Below are 21,840 nucleotides of genomic sequence, written 5' to 3'. Positions count from 1 at the left end.
CTCCCCATATGATGTATCTCTATAATAAACCTGTACATACATTTATGTGTACATGCATATAAACGACGGGTCTCCCCCCACCACCCCCTTTACACAGAAGGAAGCAACTGACACATGACAGAAATGACAAAAATGAAAATGAATTTTTTTGAACCGAAATAAAGAATGTAAACTACAGTTGAATAGTTTTACTGGGCGAAGTGGAGGAAATTGTAGTTATTACGAAAACCTGTTTTAATTCTAACATATTTGCCAATAAATGTCCTTTAACAGAAAGTGAAGTTATATTTCAAAAAGCATTTCTCTGATTTATGCTGATTTTTATGGAGTACACTGGCAGATATTTGTATGACTTGCAAAATTCTAAAACACACAAAATACAAGCAATAGTTTCGAATTAATACTACTCTTTATTTTAGTTATATGAATAAATAAATAAAATATGTATGTTATATTAATTTGTTAAATAATTTTGTAAGAGTCTACCATTAAGTACTTAAAACGGACATCAATTTGACAATTAAATTTTTAAGAAATCCCATTTTTTTAGAGTGTAGATTCACATACTCCAAACGCAGCAGGTACAGGGTCGATTACAGGGGATGGCAAAGGAAAGGAAAGGAAAGGAAAGAAAATGAAAAGGCTGGGGCGGAATCACGCAGACCGTGTCCAACTAAAAGGCGCCGTGCATCATTTGGAATGACGCCATTGCCGTCGGAAAATGAAATCAACAGGTAATGGCGGCGACTCGACGACCGAGAGTTTCCTGCGCTCGGAAAAACAACGGAGAACGAGAATTGATAAACGAAGGCCGAAGGCGCTTGCACTAGCTGCAGTTGATAGAGCCGAAATCAGGTGGGCTGCTCAGGAACAACGTTCATGCGTGGCCAATACTCGAAGTCGGCTGCTCAAGAATATCTAAACAAATGGTAAGAATTAACAGGTAATTTTAAAGGAAATAATATAGAAAAAAGGTATGGTATAAACTTAACTGTTTGTCTACATTTTAATTATAATTTTGAAAATAACGCCCTAAGGTATGCAACATTTCCTTGCAATGCCAATTATAAATAGTAATTTCCTGGTTTCTGAAAATTGGGAACCTTATTTATTTGTTAAGTTATAAGTTGATTTACTCTATTTACTTAACGAAATTCACAAGTTCTGTAAAATTTTTTTCTACGATTAAATTAGGTCATCAATGATTGATCGTCAATTATGCCATGGCATAAACTACATTTAATTACACTGAAAATACTAGCTCAAGGACACCCGAGAGAATAGTTTCTCTTTTCCCCATTCTAAGTCTGTCATATGTCCGTAATTTATTGTTGCACGCCAAGCTATTGAGTGCCGTGTGGGAAGAATACGGAGCACAGAAGATTTCGGGACTTCGTTGCAGCTCAGCAACGCCCCTCTACACCTAGAGAAAAACGGTATAGTATATTAAATATGATTTGTGTTTAAGTATTACATTACATTACACTCCCTATAAGAATGTTAGGATTTTGAAAGGTAATTCAAAGTAAATAAAAAATATGTACTATTTTAACTTAAGTAATAATATTTTTTTAAATAATAACACATTTTTTCTCTCAGTGCACACTTAATCCAGTGTAAAATCAAGAATAATAATGGCATTTCAGGTAAGGCCGGTGGTAACACAGCCCGAAAATCGATTCATGTTCCTGTCCGCCGTTCAGTGTCCGTTTTCCATTGTCCAAATGATTCTTGAGTTTCAGTTTGAGTTTGAGTTTGTGTGTGGGTGTGTGCCAGCCTTTTGATTGAACAATCCGATTTGGTTGCATTCGCTGCACTCCCGCTGGAAAATGGAATGGAAAATCAGGGAGGCAGAGGAAAGTGGAAAGTCACAAGGCAATCCGAATTGAGGCGGGTCAGGAATGAGATGAGCCCAGATGTGCAGACGAGTGAAAGTCGAAAAATCTTTATCGGTTGGTCCATCGATCGAGACATAAAATTGAATTTTAATATCAGAAAATTACTAACAAAAAAATGTTGAAATATTTGTGTTTTCATTTAATCACAAACCATCCAGATTACTAGTTTTACAACGCTTTTTCCATCCCCTATATTCGTTTTTAGGGTTTTGCCTGGGGGAAATATTTAAAAACATTTAAAGCGCTTTTCGCTGTTAGCTGCGATTAAGAGCAGCTTAGACTTGAACTAAGCACACTCGCATTCCAAGGCAAACACCGCTGATGGTTGTGCAAATAACGGATGTGAATTTTTCGATTTTGTCGAGAAAATGCCGGGGTATATTGGGCAGATATTTTTTTTAAAATGTTAGAAAATAAAAATGTACACAAGTTATAATTTGAAAAAAAAATGCAAATAAAAAAAAATAAAATAAATAAATTACATAAATATAAATATGTCTTTTAAAAAGGCAACAACAATTTCTTGTTTATTTTTACTATTATTTGATGTTTGATTAATTTTTTGGAATATCAATGAAAATAAAAACGTAAGCTATTCAAGAATATATTTTAAAGTAGGTACATATTAATTCAAATTTCAAAGTGCCGCGTAAGTCTTTCAAATGGATCTGAGTTTTCGGGTTAAGTAAACGCGGCAAAGTTGAATCTATCTGCTGGAAGCACGGCAGCCGAGACCTTGAAGGCTGAAACCCCGCAGGACCCATCCACCCATTCCACCCACTCTGCCCACCGCCCACCGAGGACCCCTTGGTCAAAGCCTGATGCTTCCGCTTTGAATAAAACGCATTTTTCAAAAGTGCCAATGTGTGTGTGCATGAATAATGTAAATATATATACATATATGTATATATGTTTGTACATAAACAAGGACAAGGACCACATGCGCACGTAAGTAAGTGTGTGTGCTTATGTGCTGTCACTGTGGGCGTTTTTTGGGCAGCTGGGCCAACTGGGCTGGCAATAAGCCCCACCAAAAAGCCCACCCCCACTCCACCCCCAACTTCTGACTGAGCCAATATTGAAACTTTCCACTATACAACGCCACATACACACACACATGCACACAATTCAAATTTACCATGTGTGTGTTGGAGCAGGATTTATGCACCGAGAAAAAATGTACTAAGCATTTGAAAAAGAGAACGTAAATAATAATTACAATTTAAAAGTAGATCTAAAACTCAGCTAACCAACTTTCAAACAAAAATTTAAATTATAGATAGAGATATTATTTCATAGTTATTTGAAAATGCAGAACCTTGCTATTATAATTGTTTAGGATCTTTGATATTTTTTATTTCTTTTTATTACACATTTCTTCACTTTCTAAACTTTACAGTGTAATGTTTTAGTTTCGTATCTTTACATTTAAATTCACTTTCGCAAATTCAATATTTGTAATCATCTATATTATATAACTCTAGGTACACAGTTCATTAGATCTAAATACATCTTAGCCATTGCAAAGCATTAATACTTGTACTAGACCTTGGAAACTCCTTGATTTCCGGGCTTATCCTAATTTTAGTCCAGCGCAAGCCTTAAATTCCATTTCCCCGCCCCTTTTGGATATTTAATTTCGCTTAAATATACATACACATGGGCACACATGCACACACGTGCGTTACATTTCAAATAGCGCATAAATTTTGAAAAGTCCATGCAAAATCAAAACGAATTTTCCTTGCCGGACAGCATCCCTCTGTTTTCGAAGGGTGGGGAATTGGGGTGGGTGCTCCACTGCGGAGCCACATGTGCGTGGCCCCCCTCCTGAATCTCCCCCCTCTCAGAATTACGCATACTTTCAGCTCTAGGCATTGTTGTTGTTGATTGGGCGGTGCGGTGGGTGGACAATGGGCTGAGCTGAGCCCCAAAATGTGCAGAAAGCATAAGCTTTTTTATCGCTTCGAAAATGAGGCAGGCAAAAAAAAAAAAAGGTGAATGTAGTTGAAGTCACAAAGTCTTTAAAAGTTACATGGGCTTCGTAATTCAATATACCTTTATTTAGAGGATAGTTAGTCCTGAATCTATAGAAAACGAATAGGGCCGGATTAATATTCCATATATTTCATTAAAATGACTGTTTAAAAAAACTCAAATTTTTATTAAAAGCCCTGATCTTAATTTTTGACTGTAACAATGGAAATATTTATACAAATATGGATTGTCATACCTTTCTGAACTCGTTATTAAATTTCCTATCGATTGGCATTTAAACCTTGACATTTTGTTTATTTTTAATTTTTTGCAAAAAAATCATGGGGACCCCCTTATAAAAAAATTAAAAATGGTCGAAAATTTTATTTTTCCAAAATCACACGGAAAGTGTTCTGGATTTATTGCAAATTTTGTTATCTGTTCAAAACAGTATGTATATTTTGTGTATGACCATTTTTGGCCAAGTTACAGATAAAAAAACCCAAAGAAAAAATTCAAATTTTTGTCAAAAACTGAAATTCCGAATTTACAAAAAAAAACAGAACGGTTTTTTTCGCTAAAACAAAGCAATTACTAATTTAAGGTATGAATTGTCATATCTTTCTGAACTCGTTATTAAATGTCCAATCGATTTAAGCCTGGCCTTTAAATAGATCAAGTTATTAACGGAAAAGTATTTAAAACACCGTTTCAGAACAATATGGTATTTTGCAGCACTGGAGCACAAATTGCTTAATCGAATGGTTAATCGAATGTCATCGATCTGGCTAGCGGCAAACTATCGACAATTTTCGAAATTAATTTCTGTTTGACGCTACATACTTTTTGCAAGCCAATCGCAAACTCGAGAACCAAGATCGGATTGGAAGGGCACCGGATGGCTACGCTACGGAACCACACCTCCTCGACCGGGGGCAGCCAGGACTCGCCGCAGGACGCGGGCGCCACGCTGGCCATCGGCTATGTTCGGGAATTCAGGGCCCGGGCGGCCGCCTTCCAGACGCAGCGCTCCGAGGAGTCGCTGGTCTACGTGCAGCGCAGCGTGGCCCTGCTGGGCACCAAGGTGCAGCCGGCGCATTTCGCTCCGGCGCCTGGCAACCTGGAGCTGGCCCGCTTCTACGTCGATCTGCACGCTCTGATGGGCGCCCTGGAGAACGAGGCGGCCGAGGGCGATGTGCTGTGGGCCTGCGTCGGCCTGGTGCAGCACTGCAGCCGGAATCTGGAGGCCCGCCAGGCGATCGTCGAGCGCTTCTGCTTCGTGCCGCTGCTGGGCCTGCTAATCCGGCGGACGCGGCGGGCGGAGCGGGTCTACAGGCTGCTGGTGCTCCTCCAGGACCTCACCTACGGCATACACATCGCCTGGGAGGAGCCCTACCTGGCGGCGCTGATCGAGCATCTGGTGGAGATCGTCCTGGGCACGGAAAGCGGCTCTAATGGATCGAATAATGGAGGAAATGGCGCCTCCTCCGATGACGACGACTCGCATGCTCTGCTCGCCCTGTCCGTGCTGGTGAATCTCTGCTACAAGAACTTCGCCGTGCTGTTCCTCTTCCTGCGCAGCGTCAACATATCGGCGTTCTGCCGGCGCATCCAGCACTACGGCCTGCTGGCCAACAAGATGCTGATCATCCTCTCGGAGGACGTGTACGCCTTCGAGCTGCAGGAGCTGCACACCTTCCTGCGCGTGTCCTTTGCCGGCATCGAGGACTGCCTGAAGCACTGGAACGTCGCCCAGCTGCGGCACATCGTGGACTTCCTGCTGGACTCGCAGTGCCATGCCGGCCTCCATCGGGCGATGCTGTCGCATAGTCACTTCTGCGAGGACGTGGAGAAGCTGCTGGACGTGGGTGTTTTACTTGACTCTTTCCTCCGGTTAAAGTACTGATTATCTTCTATGTTTTCCAGCAAATTGACGCGCGCAGTGGGATGGACGACTCGCAGGAGGAGACGCGCAAGCACCAGCAGATCTGCCTGGGCCTCGTCTTCCGCCTGATCAGCTACGTGCTGCAGCTCTCCGAGGACGGCAGCAGCTCCATCAGCCTGGACGCCATCACGCCGCGCCTCTACGAGCTGCTGGGCGACTGGCTGGCCTCCGATCTGTGCGGCGTGGCGGCCATCGAGCTGCTCTGCACCCTGCTGCGCCTGGGCAAGCGTGCGGCGGTGGCCCAGATGATTGCCCGCGATCCCTCGCATGTCGTCGGTTTGGTGGCCAGTGCCGAGCGATCGGAGACCAAGCCTGCCCAGGTTTTGGCCACCCTGCGCCTGCTGATCGTCCTGCTGCAGGAGACCAAGACCGAGAAGCTGGTGCTGTCCAAGATCTCCGAGTCGTACTTCGACAAGATTCTGGCCGCGCCGCTGTCGCTCGTTCCCCAGTTCCTCGGCACCCAGAGCCTGGCGCAGAGCGAGGTGGAGAAGGCCTGCTTCTGCCTGCTGCTGCTGGTCAACGTGGCCGGGATCGCCAAGAAGGCGTATTTGGACAAGTGCTGCGCGCTGATGGAGCAGCCCCAGCTGCAGTACTGCCTGGCACGCGGCATGGTCAGCCGGAGTGAGCCGCTGGTGGCGGCCGTCCTGCAGATTGCCCAGTTCGAGGACTTTCCCAAGGCAGCCGTGGCCAAGGTGAGCGGAGATTTCTTCTTTATTTCACGTGTATTATCATGTTTTATCTTCTTAGCACGTGGCTGCTATTAGCAGTGGTCCCAGCGGCACTCCGGCCGCAGTCTGCAGCGATCAGGCCGAGCAGTGGCGAAACCTGGGCTCGATCCTCAAGGGCCACCGCACCTTCACCGACAAGGAAACGGCGCAGCGGGTGAACGCCCTGCTCGACAGCATCGGCGGCATCGTGCGCCGCAACGAACTGGCCTCCGCGCCCGTCTCCCAGGTGATCGAGCTGTACAACCATCGCATCGACAGCCTCAACGGCGCCGTTCTGGGGCTGCAGCAGCGCCTGGAGCAGGCGGGAAAGCAGCTGGTCAGCGGCACGCAGCTCGCCCACGTTCAGAGCGCCGAACTGGAGCGCTTCCAGGCCACCAACTTCGAGCTGCTCATCAGCCAGGAGCGGTGAGTGATTCGTTGGGTTTTTATACTTTAAATTAAACATTATATATACACTCAACTAGGCTGCAGACGCAGTGCAAGGATCTCAAGCAGCAGACGGTCGAGCTGAAGAGCAACATGACTAACCTGCTGAAGCAGATGTCCGAGAACTCCGTCCACCTGCAGGCCAACGAGCGGCGGCTGCTGGTCAAGAAGTCGGAGATCGCGGAGCTGCAGAAGGAGTGCGAGGAGCTGCGCACGAGCCTGGCCGCCAAGAGCGAGGAGCTGACCAAGCTGGAGGCCCACAACAAGGAGAATGTAATTATATATTAGCTTTTTAGAAGGTTACTTTAAGTGCTGATCATCTCTTTACTTTCCTTACAGACCTCTCGCATCGACAAGCTCAAGAAGTCGATGGTGGCCTACGAGCAGGACATGAAGGAGAAGCTGCGCACCATCGAGGAGCGCGAACGGGAGCTGGCCAAGACGCACAAGGCGCTGGAGGAGCAGCGGGAGGCGTGCAAGAAGTCCGAGGACCTCGTCTCCGTTTTAGAGACGCAGCTGCAGGAGCGCAAGGACCAGATCGAGCACCTCGAGATGGAGCAAAAGGAGACGGAGGACCTGCGCAAGACCATCATGAGTTTGATGGAGAGCAAAAAGCCGAAGCGAAAGGCCTAGAATCGATTTGGAATGACCATAGGTTTAGCTATCCTTTAGAAATTATCATTTTTTTGCATTCAATATTTATATATACACATTTATTGCGTCTTGCACTTCGTATTTCGTAATTAGGCAATCCATGGTCGCCGTGCAAGCTTCCGTTCCAATTCCAGTTCAACCAAAAATACAAAACAATTGAATAAGCCGAGTGTAGTTTACAAATTACTATATATGTACTATGTTTTCTATGCGCGATTTGGGGCTTGTGCGGTCGGTTGGTGTAAAGGTATTTATTTGCTATAAGGTCTGCCATCTCGACTACTTTACGCTTACGTCTTTTACACATCTAAAGTGCCAGCGGAGGGCGGTAATTATATTAAAACGGAATAGAGTGTGGAATAGCGTACAAACGAAACGATCACAATTGAAACAGGAAAGCAAGAAGGGTCTTCCAGCTCGCAATATATACATATCTCGGTATATACAGTGCACCAAAATGGAGGAGGAGGAGCTGAAGCGGGATTGGCCCAACACCGAAGTTTACAGCTGGGAATCTGGATAGCTGGTCATCGGGCGATAGAACTTAGGAGCCAAAGTGGTCCTTGTCCTGGTCGATGGTCGCAAACTCGTAGCTGCCCCGGCCGTCGAACTGCAGGTAGTAGTCGTGGTGCGCCCACAGCGACTTGCGGTGCGAGACGGTGAACAGCGTGATGCCCACCTCGCGGCAGTAGCTGTACATCTTGCCCTCGACGTCAACGGATACGGCGCTGGTGCACTCGTCCAGGATGGCGAACTGCGGCCGATGGTAGAAGAGCCGCGCCATGGCGATGCGCTGCTTCTCGCCGCCGCTCAGCACATCGATCCAGTCCTCGATGGCATCCAGGCCGTTCTCGCGCTGCTCCAAATAGGTCAGCTGCACGATGTCCAGGTAGTGCATGAGATCCTCGTCGCTCTGGCCCAGCCGCCGCATGTCCTCGCGCGTGTGGGGGTAGATTATCTGGTGGATAAACAGATTTGGGGGATTAATTATAGCTAGTTATAGGAACGGAACCATCCCACCTGGTCGCGCAGCGTGCCCAGCGTCATGTAGGGCCTCTGCGGTATGTAGAAGAGCTTGCCGCGCGACGGCTTCGTCACCTTGCCGCCCCACGTGGGCCACAGCTCGCCGAGGATGCGGAACAGCGAGGACTTGCCGCAGCCATTGGGGCCGCAAACCAGAACATTAGTGCCCGACTTCACCTCGAAGGTGAGCTCCTGCAGCAGCACATCGCCGTTGGGCGTCACCAGCGGCACCTTCTCGAACCGTATGATGTTGTCCTCGAAGCACATGATGCCCTTGTTGGGCCCGAAGTTGCCAGCCGTCTCCTGGCTGATGTTGTTGCCATTGATCATGGTGCGCTCGTAGGTGCCCTTGTTCAGGTCGCCCAGCACCTTGATCAGCTCCGTCATGCGGGCCGTGAAGCCCGCCAGGCGGGACATCTCGCGTCCGGCCAGCACCAGGCGTCCAATGGCCTCCGCCAGCTTGACCAGCATCCGGCCGTAGGTGTAGTAGGCCTGCAGACGCTGGCCGCTCTGCTCGCCGGACAGCAGCGGATGGTTCTCGGCGAAGAAGGGAATGGAGACGGCATAGAAGCCCACAATGGAGGCGAAATCTACAGATTAGAAACAATTAATACAGGTAACTATATATGGGTAAGAACACTAACATTTCCCGATGATGTTGTCGATTATGCCCATGCTGACGCGGAACTCGAGGAACTTGCGCAGGTGCGAGCGCAGCTTGGAGTAGCTGGCCAGCAGCGTGAGCTTCTCGCGCACGTTGCCCTGGTAGAAGGCCACCTCCTCCGAGTTGGTGATCAGCCGGCTGTTCACGTAGCGGAACTCGCCCTCCAGCTTCTGCTCCTCGACGGTCAGGCGGCCGGTGGGCCGGCGCAGGCGGGTCAGGAAGACGCCGGCGAAGAGCAGGTAGAGCATCAGGATGGAGGGCGTCTTGCCGCCCAGATTGACGGTCAGGCGGTAGACGTAGATGAAGATGTCCAGCACGGGCTTGCTGATGTTCGAGTACAGATCCGTGGCGCTCTCGCAGAACTTGTCGATGTCCGTGGTCAGCAGCTGGTCGGCGTTGGCTATCCTGTTGTCCAGATTGGACATTTTGTAGTAGGTGTAGCCACTGCAGGGGAAAAAGAGATGTTAGTCTATGATTAGGATGAATTCAAGGCATCACCAGACTCACTTTAGGTACTGACTGTACAGGTGATGCGTGAGGTTGGTGCGGAACCTCAGCTTCAGCTCGCCCAAGCTCCACTTGAGGACGTTGGTCACCACAGAGATCTGTAAAAGAAACATTATGTTATTTATTTATTTATATAAAGCTAACTTAAAGTTAAAGCTATAAGCTAGCTAAATTAAGAAGCAGAAGCTGTCTGCTTGACAGCGTACGTGAACATTGAAAGCTAGCAGCGCAGCGGCAGAGAATCTAAGATCTAGTAACTTACCGCTGGCAGAGCTGTCAGATATTTAAGCAGCGCCGACTTGAACTTGGTGCGGTTCATGTGTATGATGGTGCTCTCCACCACAGTCGCGTTCTGGATCATCCAGATGTCGCTCACCGAGCGACCGATCAGTGCGGCTGCCACCAGGAAGAGCAGGCCAGTCTCGATGCTCCAGAAGCCCGGGATGAGGATGGCTAAGGAAGGGAAAATAGGGGGGTTTATAAGGGATATGGATATTGAGGATTAGGGATCTAGATTAACTCACGCAAAAGCTGGCGCAGCTGCTTGAAGAATACTGAGTTCACATGGGCCTTGGCCGCCTTCTTCTCCTTCTTTTCCGCAATTGTGTACTGGATCTTGTCCTCATAGCCGGGTTTTCTGAAATTACGAATTAGGATTTAATGATTAGGAATTTTATGCATTTAATATTTAAATAACTATGACTAACAAGCTGGAAATGATAAGAATTGCTGGAATTCCAACTTGGAGCATTAGTGGACGAGAAATTTTAACAACAGTTTCCTGAATTCGTACAAAACATGGCATTATTTGATAATACCATTGTAGGCATGATATCATTACCGAGTTAATACACCCAACAAATTGCCAGTGCTGGTGGTTATTTATAAAATAAATTACAATTGCTTAACTCCCTGTCTATATGGTGAATTTGAATATCAACCTTTGCCTCTCGCCTCGCGAATAAAGAATGAACTACGTGCTTAATGTCTCCATAAACTCTCCTACTTGCAGTGAAGGTGTGCGATTAAGTGTAACCATTAAATCGCTGATGAGTAGATCAGCCGTGACATTTTTCACAGCTCTTCATTGGGTTGAAATAAAACTGCTCAATCATATCGAATTAATCTCAGGGGAGGCTATTATTCATCAGGTTTTGTAGGAGGGCAGATCAAAGATCTTAACTATAAAAATCTTGACTATATTGATATTTTAATTTCCTTTTTTCGCAGTTCTTTTGTAAATCTTTATCTACACTTTAGATAAAATTGATCACTCTTAAGTTTCGTACTTTGAACACTTATTATCGATAAGCATTCTATTTATAGAAACATTTTGCCTATAAATTGTTCCATAAATCCCATCCTAAAATATTTCTAATAATATTTCGCTGGCTTACTTAATATATTTTCTTACAAGAATTTAAAAACCCTAGAAAAAATTAATTTATCAAATCTAATTTAAAGTTTAAATAACCATCGTACTAATATTTTAATACACTGGTAATGCATTTCATTTCCCCATTCGCGTACCGTAAAATATTCGGAAGCTAAAAGAGAAAATAAAATAATAATTAAAGGGGTGTAATCATAATGGGATCATGATCATGGACACCGGTGAAAAGCGGCGTCCAATTACAACCAACCGACAGTGCTGACCAGCTCAACACGAACGAAAGTCCGCACCAACAACTTGGGATCGCTTAAATCAGATCATTTCAGAGACGGTTCGGTTCGAAGTCTATTGGATGATGATGATGTGGGGGTTGTGGACTATAGCGATGCATATATGTTAGCCCAAACAAAGTACAAAGCTCGCGACTTGGTTATCTGCAGGCGAAGAGCGAAAAGCGAAAAGCGACGAGTCGTGATGACTTGGTTATTTCTTCTTCGATATCGCTGATCGCAGATCTCTGAATAATTCATAGTGCTCTTCTATTTATTTCTGTCTATCCATCGTCCGTTTGTCTGGCTCTCGTGCGGTTTTCCTTATTTGATATTTTTATTTTTTTTAATTCATATATTAAACTTGTTTTCACCGCCTCGCCGTGGAACATGTGTTTGGGTCCATAGGTCACCGCCTGAATGCCCGCCTGCTGCTGAATTGCCCACTCGATTCATCGAAACGAAAGCTCTCTTTCTATAATCGCCGGCGATCTGCTAATAGGGGGCACATTGAACCCAAACACCGAAAGATCGGATCGGATCGGTTGGGTTAGGTGTCTGACTCAGATAGAGTGGTTATATTATAGCGACGATTTCAATTGCGATTCCAATCAAAGTTCAGCGGTTCTTTCGCCTTCTTATCGAGCTAATGTCTGATAAACACTCGCCAAATCAGATAGCTTTATAGTATATACCCATACCCCCAGACACACAGTCATCACTCATCACCTGTTGGCTATTGCCCCACTCACACCAGTTAGATTTCAAAAGAAATAGAAGTAGAAAGAGAGAGAGTCAGGGGCCTTGGCAACGTGGCAGATTGACGATCTGCGATCTGCGATCGACAGGTGCAAATGTCATTGAAGTTACGAATCTGCATTGAAGTTACGATCTCATTTCACGCATTTCACATATACAGATTAGGAAAATCTAATTTCGGGGGGAGAAGCAAAGGTCCCACTTTTGCATAAATGAATGAGAATCTTTCTCTGCTGGAACTTCTACTACCACAACTACTGATTCTACCGATTACGCAACAGCAGTCGGGGCCAGAATGTGTCTACCTGTGGAAAACAGAGAAAACAGAGCGAGGTGTACACAAATTAACACCTATAGCACCTATAACCCCGCACCCAACAATAACAGCCCAGCCAAGAAATGGGGGAAAAACGAAACCAGAAGCCTCTTTTCTCTTTTTTCCACTTTTTTTTAACTTTAACTTGGTGTTTGGGCGTCCGTCGCAAGTCATTAAAAGGTACGGCTGTAATGTTTATGTTTTATACTCGGGTGTCATCATGTCCATCCATGGGTACAATGGGTATATGGCTATATGGATATATGGCTATAGTCGAGTATGTTGCAACAGCAAAGTAAACTAACTGCCCACCGGTTGTTACGTTGTTACGTGTTCGATTGCAAGACACACAGGCTGCTGGGCTGGATTGGATATTGGATGTCAAAGTTTTCGGACTTCGGAACAGGCGGACAGCCGATTTGCATAGGTGTTTACCCTTCGGTAGCGGCGCTTTTGAAGGAACCACCAAGAATTCGAACCCCTTGCAATCGTTACAAGGTGTATCAGGTGGTTCCAACCATATTTATTATATTAGAACACTTTTTTTTAGGGTAAGGCCCTACCTCTGATAAGTAGGTGCCATAAAACATGTTCTATAAAGGTTGTGCAAAGGGTTTTACTCAGGGAACGAAAATAACTGTTATTGTAAATTTTTCATACAAAAAAATCACGCACTTAGAAGGGTCCTAAAAATTTTTTAAATACACCACAATTTTTATTAGCCATTGTAGTTTACAAATCCGTAATGATTTTTATTTTTTGATTTTTATAATAAAACTCAAAAAATAACTGTTATTTTTTGATTTTTATGAATAACAGTTATTCCTTTGACATTTTTGAAAAAATTAAATAATTAAAAAAAACATAATACCCGTGCTTTTTATAACTTACTAAAAATTTGTTAAAAAAGGCAACCGCGCATATTTTATACCTATATTTTTTTAAAATTTTGTTTACCCACAAAATCGCCATAAATCAAGTTTGAGTTTTATTTTGATCACGACGAATAACTGTTATTTGTCAACTTTTATTATAAAACTCAAAAAATAACAGTTATTCTTTGAGTTTTACTTTACAAATCAGAAAATAACTGTTAAAGTGTGATTTTTAAAATAAAACTTATAACAGTTACGTTCCCTGGTTTTACTACTCTACTGACATAAAAACGTTCTTATTAATCATTTACACTAATTGGTAGAGGTTTTCCAACTTGCAAAATATATAGTACCTGCTGACAATGAAATTCTTAGACTTTAAAATAATATTTAAAGTAAATATTTGAAATTCTAAAGGGGGAACAAAGAATAGAATATTATATCATATTTATTTAATTTAATTGGATATGATACGATATGATATGAAGAAGATCTGGACTCTGGAATAATGTGAGTCAGCCCATCCAAAGTAGGGGAATCGCATATGGAATGGCGCATAAATTCGCCATCGACAACGTAAAAAAAAATAGAGAAAGAAAAAGAAATCAACAACCGCCGACAGCCCATTAAAAATCTTTAATTTCGATGGCCAGCCAAAGTGCAGGCCACACTTGTATTCACGCTGGCGTGCAGAAGGTGCGGAAAGAGCCAACTGATATCGAAATAATCGGAATAATAGCTGCAATTATCGAGTGGCGCATGCATACGCCAATGCACTCGACTTGCCCGCCCCAATCTCTCTAATTAATTGGCTCTGTCATGCAAATAGACGAATTCCCCCTCCATCGCTGCTCTTTATTCAATTACTCGGAATGGTCGGAAAGCGGAGAATTCCGGGCCAAACCCTGAGCATCGTAACATCGAATATAGACCAAATATCGGGCGCGTTAACAACAGCATAATCGGCACGAGTGCCGATAACGTGGGTATATTGGGTTGAGTATTGTAGACGGTTCTTATACCGATTAGATTAGCCAAAGAGACCAAGTCCATCCAAACACCGAAACGTGGCCCTTGGGAGGAATGGCAATGGGAATGGGGATTGGAAATGGGGTCGTAAGTGCTCGATTGGGAAATCCTTGAACAAACATTTATAACAGTACTGGCATCCAAGTGGTGCTCCAAATTCCAGATGACGTGTGCGTAAAATGCTTCAGCAATTTTTAAACTATAAGTTCTATTGTGTACTTCCTATTTCCTATATTATTTAAAAATCTTTTTGAAAATGTTAAATGACTATCTTGTGAAATCTAGCCACTGCACAGTGGGGTAAAATTTAAATTTTTTTAAACCAAAAATCAGCTATTTCTTCGTGAATATAATTATCAAGCTATAAACAAACATAAAATAAAGTTTGTGGTTTTATAGAATAAATATAAAAGGTAATACGAAATGATTCTATGAATTTGTTGATTTTTTAAAATAAGTAAGTATAGTTTTGATTACATAAAAATATGTGAAAAATAATATTTAGAATCATGAAATGCAAATAAAATAGTTTAGGCATTTCTTCTTTTGGCTATATTTTTTAACAATATTATGAATGCTAAAAAAACTTCCCAGCTGCAAGGTGAGACAACTTTTGGGCCCACTGTGCTCTAGAGGACGGATCAATTGAAACCGGAATACAATGAAGTGGAAGTGCATCCAGTGTGGAAGGAAAACGAATCGTAAAACCAGTTTGAAATCCACCAGATGACCCACTACGACATCGTATGTTCCGCACACACACACACACTCGGCGCCTTGGCAATTTTCAAGAGTGCGGTGTGCAAATAAATCAAATTCAATATCACGGAAATTTCGGTGGCCAAGACCGAGACCTTTCTCAATGCTGTCGTTTGCAATATTGTTGATATTCCATAGATACTTTAGAATTAAATAGTACTAAGGTGTAGCATACACTTCCCAAAAGATCCGAATAGAAAGACAATGCCTTGAGATAGAAATCTAAAAACAAAAACCGAAATTCGGGAACCGGGGATCATAATATATGGGGACTCACCTCTTCTTGTTGGACATCTTGCCGTAGGCGATTATCCAGAGGGCCGCCGTCATGCCCGCCACGCCGACGATGGCGCTCTGGTTGTTGGCCAACTTGCTCAAAGCCGGGGCCATAATGCTTTTCGTTCGGAATTCGGGAACTCAGGAATTCGCGTGTTCCGCGTTCGCACTTCAATGTTGAATTTCAGCGATTTATGTGGATACAACAACGCACGTGGAGCACAGCAAAAACATCAAGAAACGAAAAAAAATTAAATAAATAATATGGGAAACGGGGAATCGTAATTGTCACTATTGTTTATTGCACGGATACGGATTTCAATATAATTTCTCTCTGCTGTTCGATGACGACACACGGACACACACACACACACACAGAAGGCGGAGAGCAGGATGTAAACACCTGGTTGTCGAACAGCCCTGTCTTTGCTTCGTCCTCTCTCGCTCTCTCTCGTTGCCACAGCCTGCCTGCTGCTGCTGCTGCTTCTTCTTCTCGGTGGCGCTCCTTTTCTGGCCAAAGGGGGTGGTCAAAGTGAGTGTCACACACGGCGGGCGCTTTTATTTATTCAATTTGAGCCAGGCGCATTTCTTTGTTTGGTAATTACACTTTACTCTGCTCGGCCAAGTCGGGGAAACTTTCGTAGGTAGGTGAAACGAGCGACTAACTTAGTTCGATTGTGCCAGTGCTGGTCTAGTCGGGGCGGCGCTGCCAGCACAGCTTCTTTCTAGCTAGCTATCGGCGGAGAAAGGGCGCCTATCGGCCTCTTCACATCACTAGAATGTTAAGTGCAGCGGTTTTCTATCGGAAATGTTAGGTTACAACGCTGTGCTCTAACATTCCTGTTGTTTAAAAACGAAAATTGTATTTTATCAACATCACACGGAAAGTATCATGGTTTTATTTATTATTTTAAGATTGGCATTTAAACTTAGACATTTTACTTGTTTTCCATTTTTCGCAAAAAAAAACAAGATGTACCTACCCATTAACAAAAAAAATGGAAAATTGACGAAAATTTTATTTTTTCAAGATCACCCGGAAAATAATTAGTTTTTTGACCGTAACAATGCAAATATTTATCCAAATATGGATTGTCATACCTTTCTGAACTCGTTATTAAATTTCCTATCGATTGACATTTAAACCTGGACACTTTATTTGTTTTCCATTTTTCGCAAAAAAAATCAAGATCTACCCCCTTACAAAAAAATTGAAAATTGACAAAAATGTTATTTTTTCAAGATCACCCGGAAAGTAACATGGATTTATTTATTATTTTGTTATCTGTTCAAAACAGTATGTATTTTTGGTGTAGGACAATTTTTGGCCAAGTTACAGCAAAAAAACGAAAAGAAAAAATTCCTATTTTTGTCAAAAACCAAGATCCCAATTTTTCACAAAAATAATTCGTTTTTTGACCGTAACAATGCAAATATTTATCCAATATTTATCATACCTTTCTGAACTCGTTATTAAATTTCCTATTGATTGCTATTTAAACCTGGACATTTTATTTTTTGCCATTTTTCGTAAAAAATTATGATGTTACCCCATGATGTAATATAATATCCAAATTTAACACACGCTGCACTCCACAGGTTATCCTACAGGTTATCTCAATCAGTAGTCTGGAATCTAGACCTTTCTACGCCCAGCTTATCGAGGGCCGAGGTATTTGCCTTCCTCCACCCATGAGTCGACAGAAAGGGGTCACTCCGCCCAGCTCCCTTCTTATCTTGCGGAGGCCAGTCAGCATATTAAAGGTTGTGAAATGCACAGGGTCTTCAACAAAATGTGTGTGTATTCTCTGAGAGTTCATAGCCAGCAAAGCATTTAACAATGGACCATCGATGTGTCGCTCTATTACAATATATAACTCAATTAGATGTCACGCAGATTCCGACGCAGACTGCGACCGAAGAGGCTTCTGGCCAGGAACAGAGGCACAGAGTAACCGATGGGCATGCCGAGCAATGTGGGGGACAAGTCTGGTCAACATGGCAACCGATTCTCGGCGAGATGGGGCGGCGCCTAGTCGCAGGAGCCATCCAGCCAGCCGTCGCGCCACCGCTCGTTCACCTTGGTGCAGTCGAAGAGCGGCTTGCCGAGCTTGTCGTTCACCCGGTTGTGGAACTTGCACAGCCACATGGCCAGCTCCTTCTGCGAGTTCACGTTGATGGGGTTGACATCCAGGCTGAGGGCGTACAATTAGGGTTAGAACTAGCGAATCTCTGCGGGAAATGCCCACTTACTCGGTGCGAAAGTCCTTGGCGCAGAACTCGCAGGGATAGAGGCGGGAGAGCACCTCGAAGAAGGTCTTCATGTCGCGCTTCTCGGTGTCCGTGGGATTGTCCGAGTAGAAGGCGGCCATGGTGTGGAGCAGGCCCCAGGTGGAGATGCCCAGCCGCACCTTGTCCAGCGGGCAGTCGTCGCGGGGCAGCGGCTCCTGGGCGGCGGCGTTAACAGTCAGCTTCTCGGCGGTGGCCATGTGCTTTACCTGCAGGAATAGGAGAAGCTCTAGATAGCACGAAAATAAAGCAGAGTCACCTTACCTTGGCGCTCTGCACGCTGGAGATGAGGCGCTGCTGCTTGGACCAGGACTTGAAGTCGTTGCAGGTGCGGCAGTTGGAGTCCTGCTTGCCGGAGGAGGAGGCGGCTCCAGCAGCTCCGGCTCCCTTGCGGTTCGCCCCGAAGGATGACTCCCTCTCCGTTTCGGGATTCGCCTCGGCGGACATGCTGAAGTCCGGGTCGCGGATCAGGCGGAGAACGGTGCGCTGCAGGCGGCGGATCAGCAGGCGGGTGGCCTCCCGACTGAGCTCTATGTGCGTGGCGGGGCTGCTGTAGTCGTAGCCGTAGTTGTGGCACGGGCGGCGCAGCAGGATCGTTGAGGCGGCGGGCAGATCTGGAATCTTGAAACTTCGCTCGGCTATTGTGAAAATCATAAAGAACATGCGCATGGTTGCCACCTTGTTTCAGAACAACATGTTACTCGGGTATTACGTTTGCCTGTGGGTTTTGTTTTGTAGTTGCTGTGTGGAAATGGGGAAATGGGAAATCGGGAAAAGTCTAGTTCTTAGGGGGCGTGGCAAGGGCAGCTAAGTATTTATTTTCAAATTATACCTGCCGGATAAACCCGGTCTGGCAGCCCGGTCGCCGCTGTTATCGATAACCGACCATGGCGCAGCCGCCACAATTCAAATTCAAAAAGCGCTAACCAAAATAGCTACGATTGCAACTTACATGTGAAAGTGAAGAAAGCTGGCGGTTCTGAGTGCTGCAGCCCCAGATTAATTTAGCGCCTTGAAACTGCTTAAAATAGAATAACACATATGCTATTGGCAATATTTATTGATTTTTCTAATCCAAATTTTTAACGTACACAATACAATTTTTCGAAGACTCTTCCCGTACACTTCTACACTTACAGGTCTGATATCTGATCTGATCTGTGACATATTTCGCAAAAGCTCTGTGTGATCTGAAGGCACAATGTCGGTTAATATATGTAGTAAATATAGTAAATTCACTTAGTAACAACTGCTACGTGTGGCACGTGAGTAAGACAAGTTAACAACTGGCCGCCGATTTGGGTTTGGGTTTAGGGTTAGCACTTCGCAGTGGTTAGACGTACGACACTCACAAGTTTATAAATATGTTTATATATAAAACCATTCCCTGGCTTGGGAACGCACATAAATTAAGCGTGTAAACATTACAAAAAGAGTTAATATAAAATGTTAAATTGGCGCCGATTGTTGCTCCTGTGGCATTTAGTTAGCTTCAGGCGTAGTCCCTGAACATGGTGAACAGGCTGTAGAGGACGCGCAGGGTGGACTTGAGGTCCATGTTGACGATGTCCTCCGGCCGCGCCTTCGGCTTGGGCAGGCCCACGTCCTGCATGAGGTCGAAGGCGAAGGCCACGTTGCTCACCATCTGGTCGACGTCCTGCGGCGTCAGGTGGAACTCGTGCAGCGGCACAAAGAAGCCGCCCAGCAGGCCCATCAGCAGGCACAGATAGACGCCGTCGCGGAAGTCCGTGTTCAGGTCGCTGATCTCGAAGTTCAGCTTGGCCAGGTGCTTGTTCACGAACGTGATCAGGGACTTCTTCACCACGGCCAGCTTGTCGGGCGCACAGTCGATCAGCGTGTCGAAGGCGTCCTTCTCGCAGCGCATGCCCAGGTCATCGTACTCCGAGGTTATCTGCTCCTGGAACTTCTGAGCATTCAGCACGCCCGCGTTCTTCTCCGCAATCACCACCGTGACGAAGACGTTCTCCGGCAGGCGAACGGGCGCCCGGAAGTGACGCACCAGCGCCACCAGCAGATGCAGAATGGCCACGATGTTCTTCGAGTGCACGCTGGCCACCGACCATTTGGGGATCTTCTGGTGGAAGCCGAGGGTCTGTGGGGATTTAAAAAGCAATTGAAATTACTAATAAATATTTAAAGTTATAAATAATGATGAGTAAGAGTGAGAAAGTGAATAATAAGCAAAGAAATTAGTTTAAGTAGGCTTGGTCTAATAAAATAACCTTATAATACTTCTTATTATACCATTTTTTCTTGTTGTAATTTATTTTTTTGGTAGATACAATCATTACAAAGCCTTTTTTGTAGAATTTTGCTGATTATTTTTCAAGATTATACCATTTTTTCTCGTTGTAATTAATGTTTTTGGTAGATACAATCATTACAACGTTTCTTTCGAATATTTTAATGATTATTTTTCAAGATTATACCATTTTTTCTTGTTGTAATTTATGTTTTTGGTAAATACAATCATTAAAACGTTTTTTTTTTAATATTTTGCTGATTATTTTTCAATATTGTTCCATTTTTTCTTGTTGTAATTTATGTTTTGGTAGATACAATCATTACAACGTTTCTTTTTAATATTTTGTTTAGTATTTTTCAAGATTATACAATTTTTTCTTGTTATTACTTAAGTTTTTGGTAGAAACAATCATTACAACGTTTCTTTTTAATATTTTGATGATTATTTTTCAAGGTTATACCATTTTTTCTTGTTGTAATTTATGTTTTTGGTAGAAACAATCATTACAACGTTTAATGTAATATTTTGCTGATTATTTTTTCCAGATTATACCACTTTTTCTTGTTGTAATTTAAGTATTTGATAGAAACAATCTTTACAAATTTTTTAAAAAATAGTGTACTAATTTTTTTCAAGTTTTCCGTATTATTTCTAAGAATAACTCACATGGTTAACCGCCTTGAGGACGATGTTGAGCTTCTCGTGCTGACCCTGCTCCGACTGGGTGACCTCCGGGACGTCGAGCTTCTTGCCGGTGAGCTTCTCCCAGAGCTTGTGCAGCACCTGGCCGTCGTACATGTCCTCGTCCAGCTGCTGGACGATGATCCGCTGCTCGGCGAGCACGTCGTTGATCCAGTCGACGAGGATGCGCTGCAGCTTGATCACCTCGGGATCGTTGATGGACTGCGGATCGATGACGGCGCGCTGCTCGTGCTCGCCTGTTGGAAAAGGGATTGCCTGTTAGGAAGGGGGATTCCCCGCCAGGAATGCAGATGCACTTACGCAGGGCGTAGTCCTCGGGCGGGATGTCATACTGGCTGGGCGATCCGGGTGAGTCGATGGCGTACTTGCCCTCCTCCTGCACCTTTTTCACTGCAAATGGTATTTAAAGATATCAGAGATATCGATATATAAGGTAAACACAAACGATGACGACACAAGGCCATCACACACACAGACACACTCGCATTTGACAGCCCCGTTTGTTTGTTTGTGTGCGTCATCAGTGACGCAATGTTCTGATTCCGCATCTGCACATCTGTTCCCAGAAGAGCTTCCTGGGCGCAGGGGGTGCAGTTTCCGGCCCCCTTTTGCCAGCCAATCCAGGGTTTATACATCCAAGAAGCGAATCCCATAGGATCTCCTTCGGTTCCGCGGCAAATAGAGCCTAAAAGCGATCCACCTACCTTCGCGGGTGCCGCGTTTGCGACCCAAAGTGCTGAACTTGTCCCAGAAACTGTCCTCCTTCTCGCCCTTCTTGATGGCGGTGGGCGTGTGCGGGGACTTGGGGCGGTTCAGGGTGGACATGGCGCCGACGGAGCTATTGGATTTACTGGATTCCGCGAATTCCCTTTCCGATTAACTCAACGGTTTCTGTTTCTGTTATTGTTTCGATTCGGTTTTCGGGCGGAGCTGAGCAATCAGTTTCCCTTGGGGCTGCCACCTGATCGCAGACCCGCGGCGTTGACCAACACTGGAATTCGGAGTAAATGAAAATAATTCGGAATAATTTAGAAAAAAAATTTTATCATGCCCATATAAAAATGTATTTTACCCCCCTTATTAAT

At 44.5% G+C, this 21,840-nt stretch overlaps 4 protein-coding genes across 6 annotated transcripts; 1 reads left to right on the top strand and 3 right to left on the bottom strand.

Annotated features, from left to right (window-relative positions):
• The first annotated feature begins 4,593 nt into the window (after positions 1 to 4,593).
• Positions 4,594 to 7,652, top strand: LOC108070205 (protein CIP2A). The gene is made up of 5 exons (XM_017160587.3): positions 4,594 to 5,739; positions 5,802 to 6,512; positions 6,568 to 6,953; positions 7,013 to 7,247; positions 7,314 to 7,652. The coding sequence occupies exons 1-5, from the start codon at positions 4,774 to 4,776 to the stop codon at positions 7,605 to 7,607; spliced, it is 2,592 nt and encodes an 863-aa protein (XP_017016076.2). The 5' UTR covers positions 4,594 to 4,773; the 3' UTR covers positions 7,608 to 7,652.
• Positions 7,653 to 7,798: 146 nt separating this feature from the next.
• Abcd3 (ATP binding cassette subfamily D member Pmp70) lies at positions 7,799 to 16,220 on the bottom strand. Of its 2 annotated transcripts, none has more exons than XM_070218391.1 (8): positions 16,104 to 16,220; positions 15,500 to 15,667; positions 10,347 to 10,459; positions 10,085 to 10,275; positions 9,823 to 9,920; positions 9,296 to 9,759; positions 8,649 to 9,241; positions 7,799 to 8,586 (listed from the first exon to the last, which is right to left on the bottom strand). In XM_070218391.1, exons 2-8 carry the CDS (start codon positions 15,610 to 15,612, stop codon positions 8,173 to 8,175), a joined length of 1,986 nt encoding a protein of 661 aa, XP_070074492.1. In that variant the 5' UTR covers positions 15,613 to 15,667; positions 16,104 to 16,220; the 3' UTR covers positions 7,799 to 8,172. The 2 variants fall into 2 exon arrangements, with proteins under 2 accessions (XP_070074492.1, XP_044249234.1); XM_044393299.2 differs by having other exon boundaries at positions 15,902 to 16,158.
• Positions 16,221 to 17,282: 1,062 nt separating this feature from the next.
• On the bottom strand, positions 17,283 to 18,880 carry Alr (Evr1_Alr domain-containing protein Alr). 2 transcript variants are annotated; one of them, XM_070219209.1, is made up of 4 exons: positions 18,740 to 18,880; positions 18,052 to 18,528; positions 17,752 to 17,996; positions 17,283 to 17,693 (listed from the first exon to the last, which is right to left on the bottom strand). In XM_070219209.1, exons 2-4 carry the CDS (start codon positions 18,454 to 18,456, stop codon positions 17,531 to 17,533), a joined length of 813 nt encoding a protein of 270 aa, XP_070075310.1. In that variant the 5' UTR covers positions 18,457 to 18,528; positions 18,740 to 18,880; the 3' UTR covers positions 17,283 to 17,530. The 2 variants fall into 2 exon arrangements, with proteins under 2 accessions (XP_070075310.1, XP_017016048.2); XM_017160559.3 differs by having other exon boundaries at positions 18,052 to 18,505.
• Positions 18,830 to 21,723, bottom strand: parvin (beta-parvin). Its single transcript, XM_017160557.3, has 4 exons — positions 21,460 to 21,723; positions 21,056 to 21,145; positions 20,720 to 20,991; positions 18,830 to 19,900 (listed from the first exon to the last, which is right to left on the bottom strand). The coding sequence occupies exons 1-4, from the start codon at positions 21,578 to 21,580 to the stop codon at positions 19,280 to 19,282; spliced, it is 1,104 nt and encodes a 367-aa protein (XP_017016046.1). The 5' UTR covers positions 21,581 to 21,723; the 3' UTR covers positions 18,830 to 19,279.
• Positions 21,724 to 21,840: the final 117 nt, after the last annotated feature.

Source organism: Drosophila takahashii, chromosome X (genome assembly GCF_030179915.1).
Source record: "Drosophila takahashii strain IR98-3 E-12201 chromosome X, DtakHiC1v2, whole genome shotgun sequence".
In the NCBI taxonomy this organism is placed as follows: domain Eukaryota; kingdom Metazoa; phylum Arthropoda; class Insecta; order Diptera; family Drosophilidae; genus Drosophila; species Drosophila takahashii.
Note: the sequence above shows the minus strand (reverse complement) of the source record. Positions and strands in the feature narration are given on the sequence as shown.

Bases quoted from the DNA above. Each gene is read 5' to 3' on its own strand.
- LOC108070205 (XM_017160587.3), top strand. From the start codon at position 4,774: ATGGCTACGCTACGGAACCACACCTCCTCGACCGGGGGCAGCCAGGAC. The intron at 5,740-5,801 runs GTGGGTGTTTTA...TATGTTTTCCAG, and splicing joins ACGTGGAGAAGCTGCTGGAC to CAAATTGACGCGCGCAGTGG. The intron at 7,248-7,313 runs GTAATTATATAT...CTTTCCTTACAG, and splicing joins AGGCCCACAACAAGGAGAAT to ACCTCTCGCATCGACAAGCT.
- Abcd3 (XM_070218391.1), bottom strand. From the start codon at position 15,612: ATGGCCCCGGCTTTGAGCAAGTTGGCCAACAACCAGAGCGCCATCGTC. The intron at 9,921-10,084 runs GTAAGTTACTAG...TTTCTTTTACAG, and splicing joins ATCTGACAGCTCTGCCAGCG to ATCTCTGTGGTGACCAACGT. The intron at 9,242-9,295 runs GTTAGTGTTCTT...TCTAATCTGTAG, and splicing joins CGACAACATCATCGGGAAAT to ATTTCGCCTCCATTGTGGGC.
- Alr (XM_070219209.1), bottom strand. From the start codon at position 18,456: ATGCGCATGTTCTTTATGATTTTCACAATAGCCGAGCGAAGTTTCAAG. The intron at 17,997-18,051 runs GTAAGGTGACTC...CTATTCCTGCAG, and splicing joins CCAGCGTGCAGAGCGCCAAG to GTAAAGCACATGGCCACCGC. The intron at 17,694-17,751 runs GTAAGTGGGCAT...GTACGCCCTCAG, and splicing joins GCCAAGGACTTTCGCACCGA to CCTGGATGTCAACCCCATCA.
- parvin (XM_017160557.3), bottom strand. From the start codon at position 21,580: ATGTCCACCCTGAACCGCCCCAAGTCCCCGCACACGCCCACCGCCATC. The intron at 21,146-21,459 runs GTAGGTGGATCG...TACCATTTGCAG, and splicing joins CAAACGCGGCACCCGCGAAG to TGAAAAAGGTGCAGGAGGAG. The intron at 19,901-20,719 runs GTGAGTTATTCT...AAATCCCCACAG, and splicing joins TCCTCAAGGCGGTTAACCAT to ACCCTCGGCTTCCACCAGAA.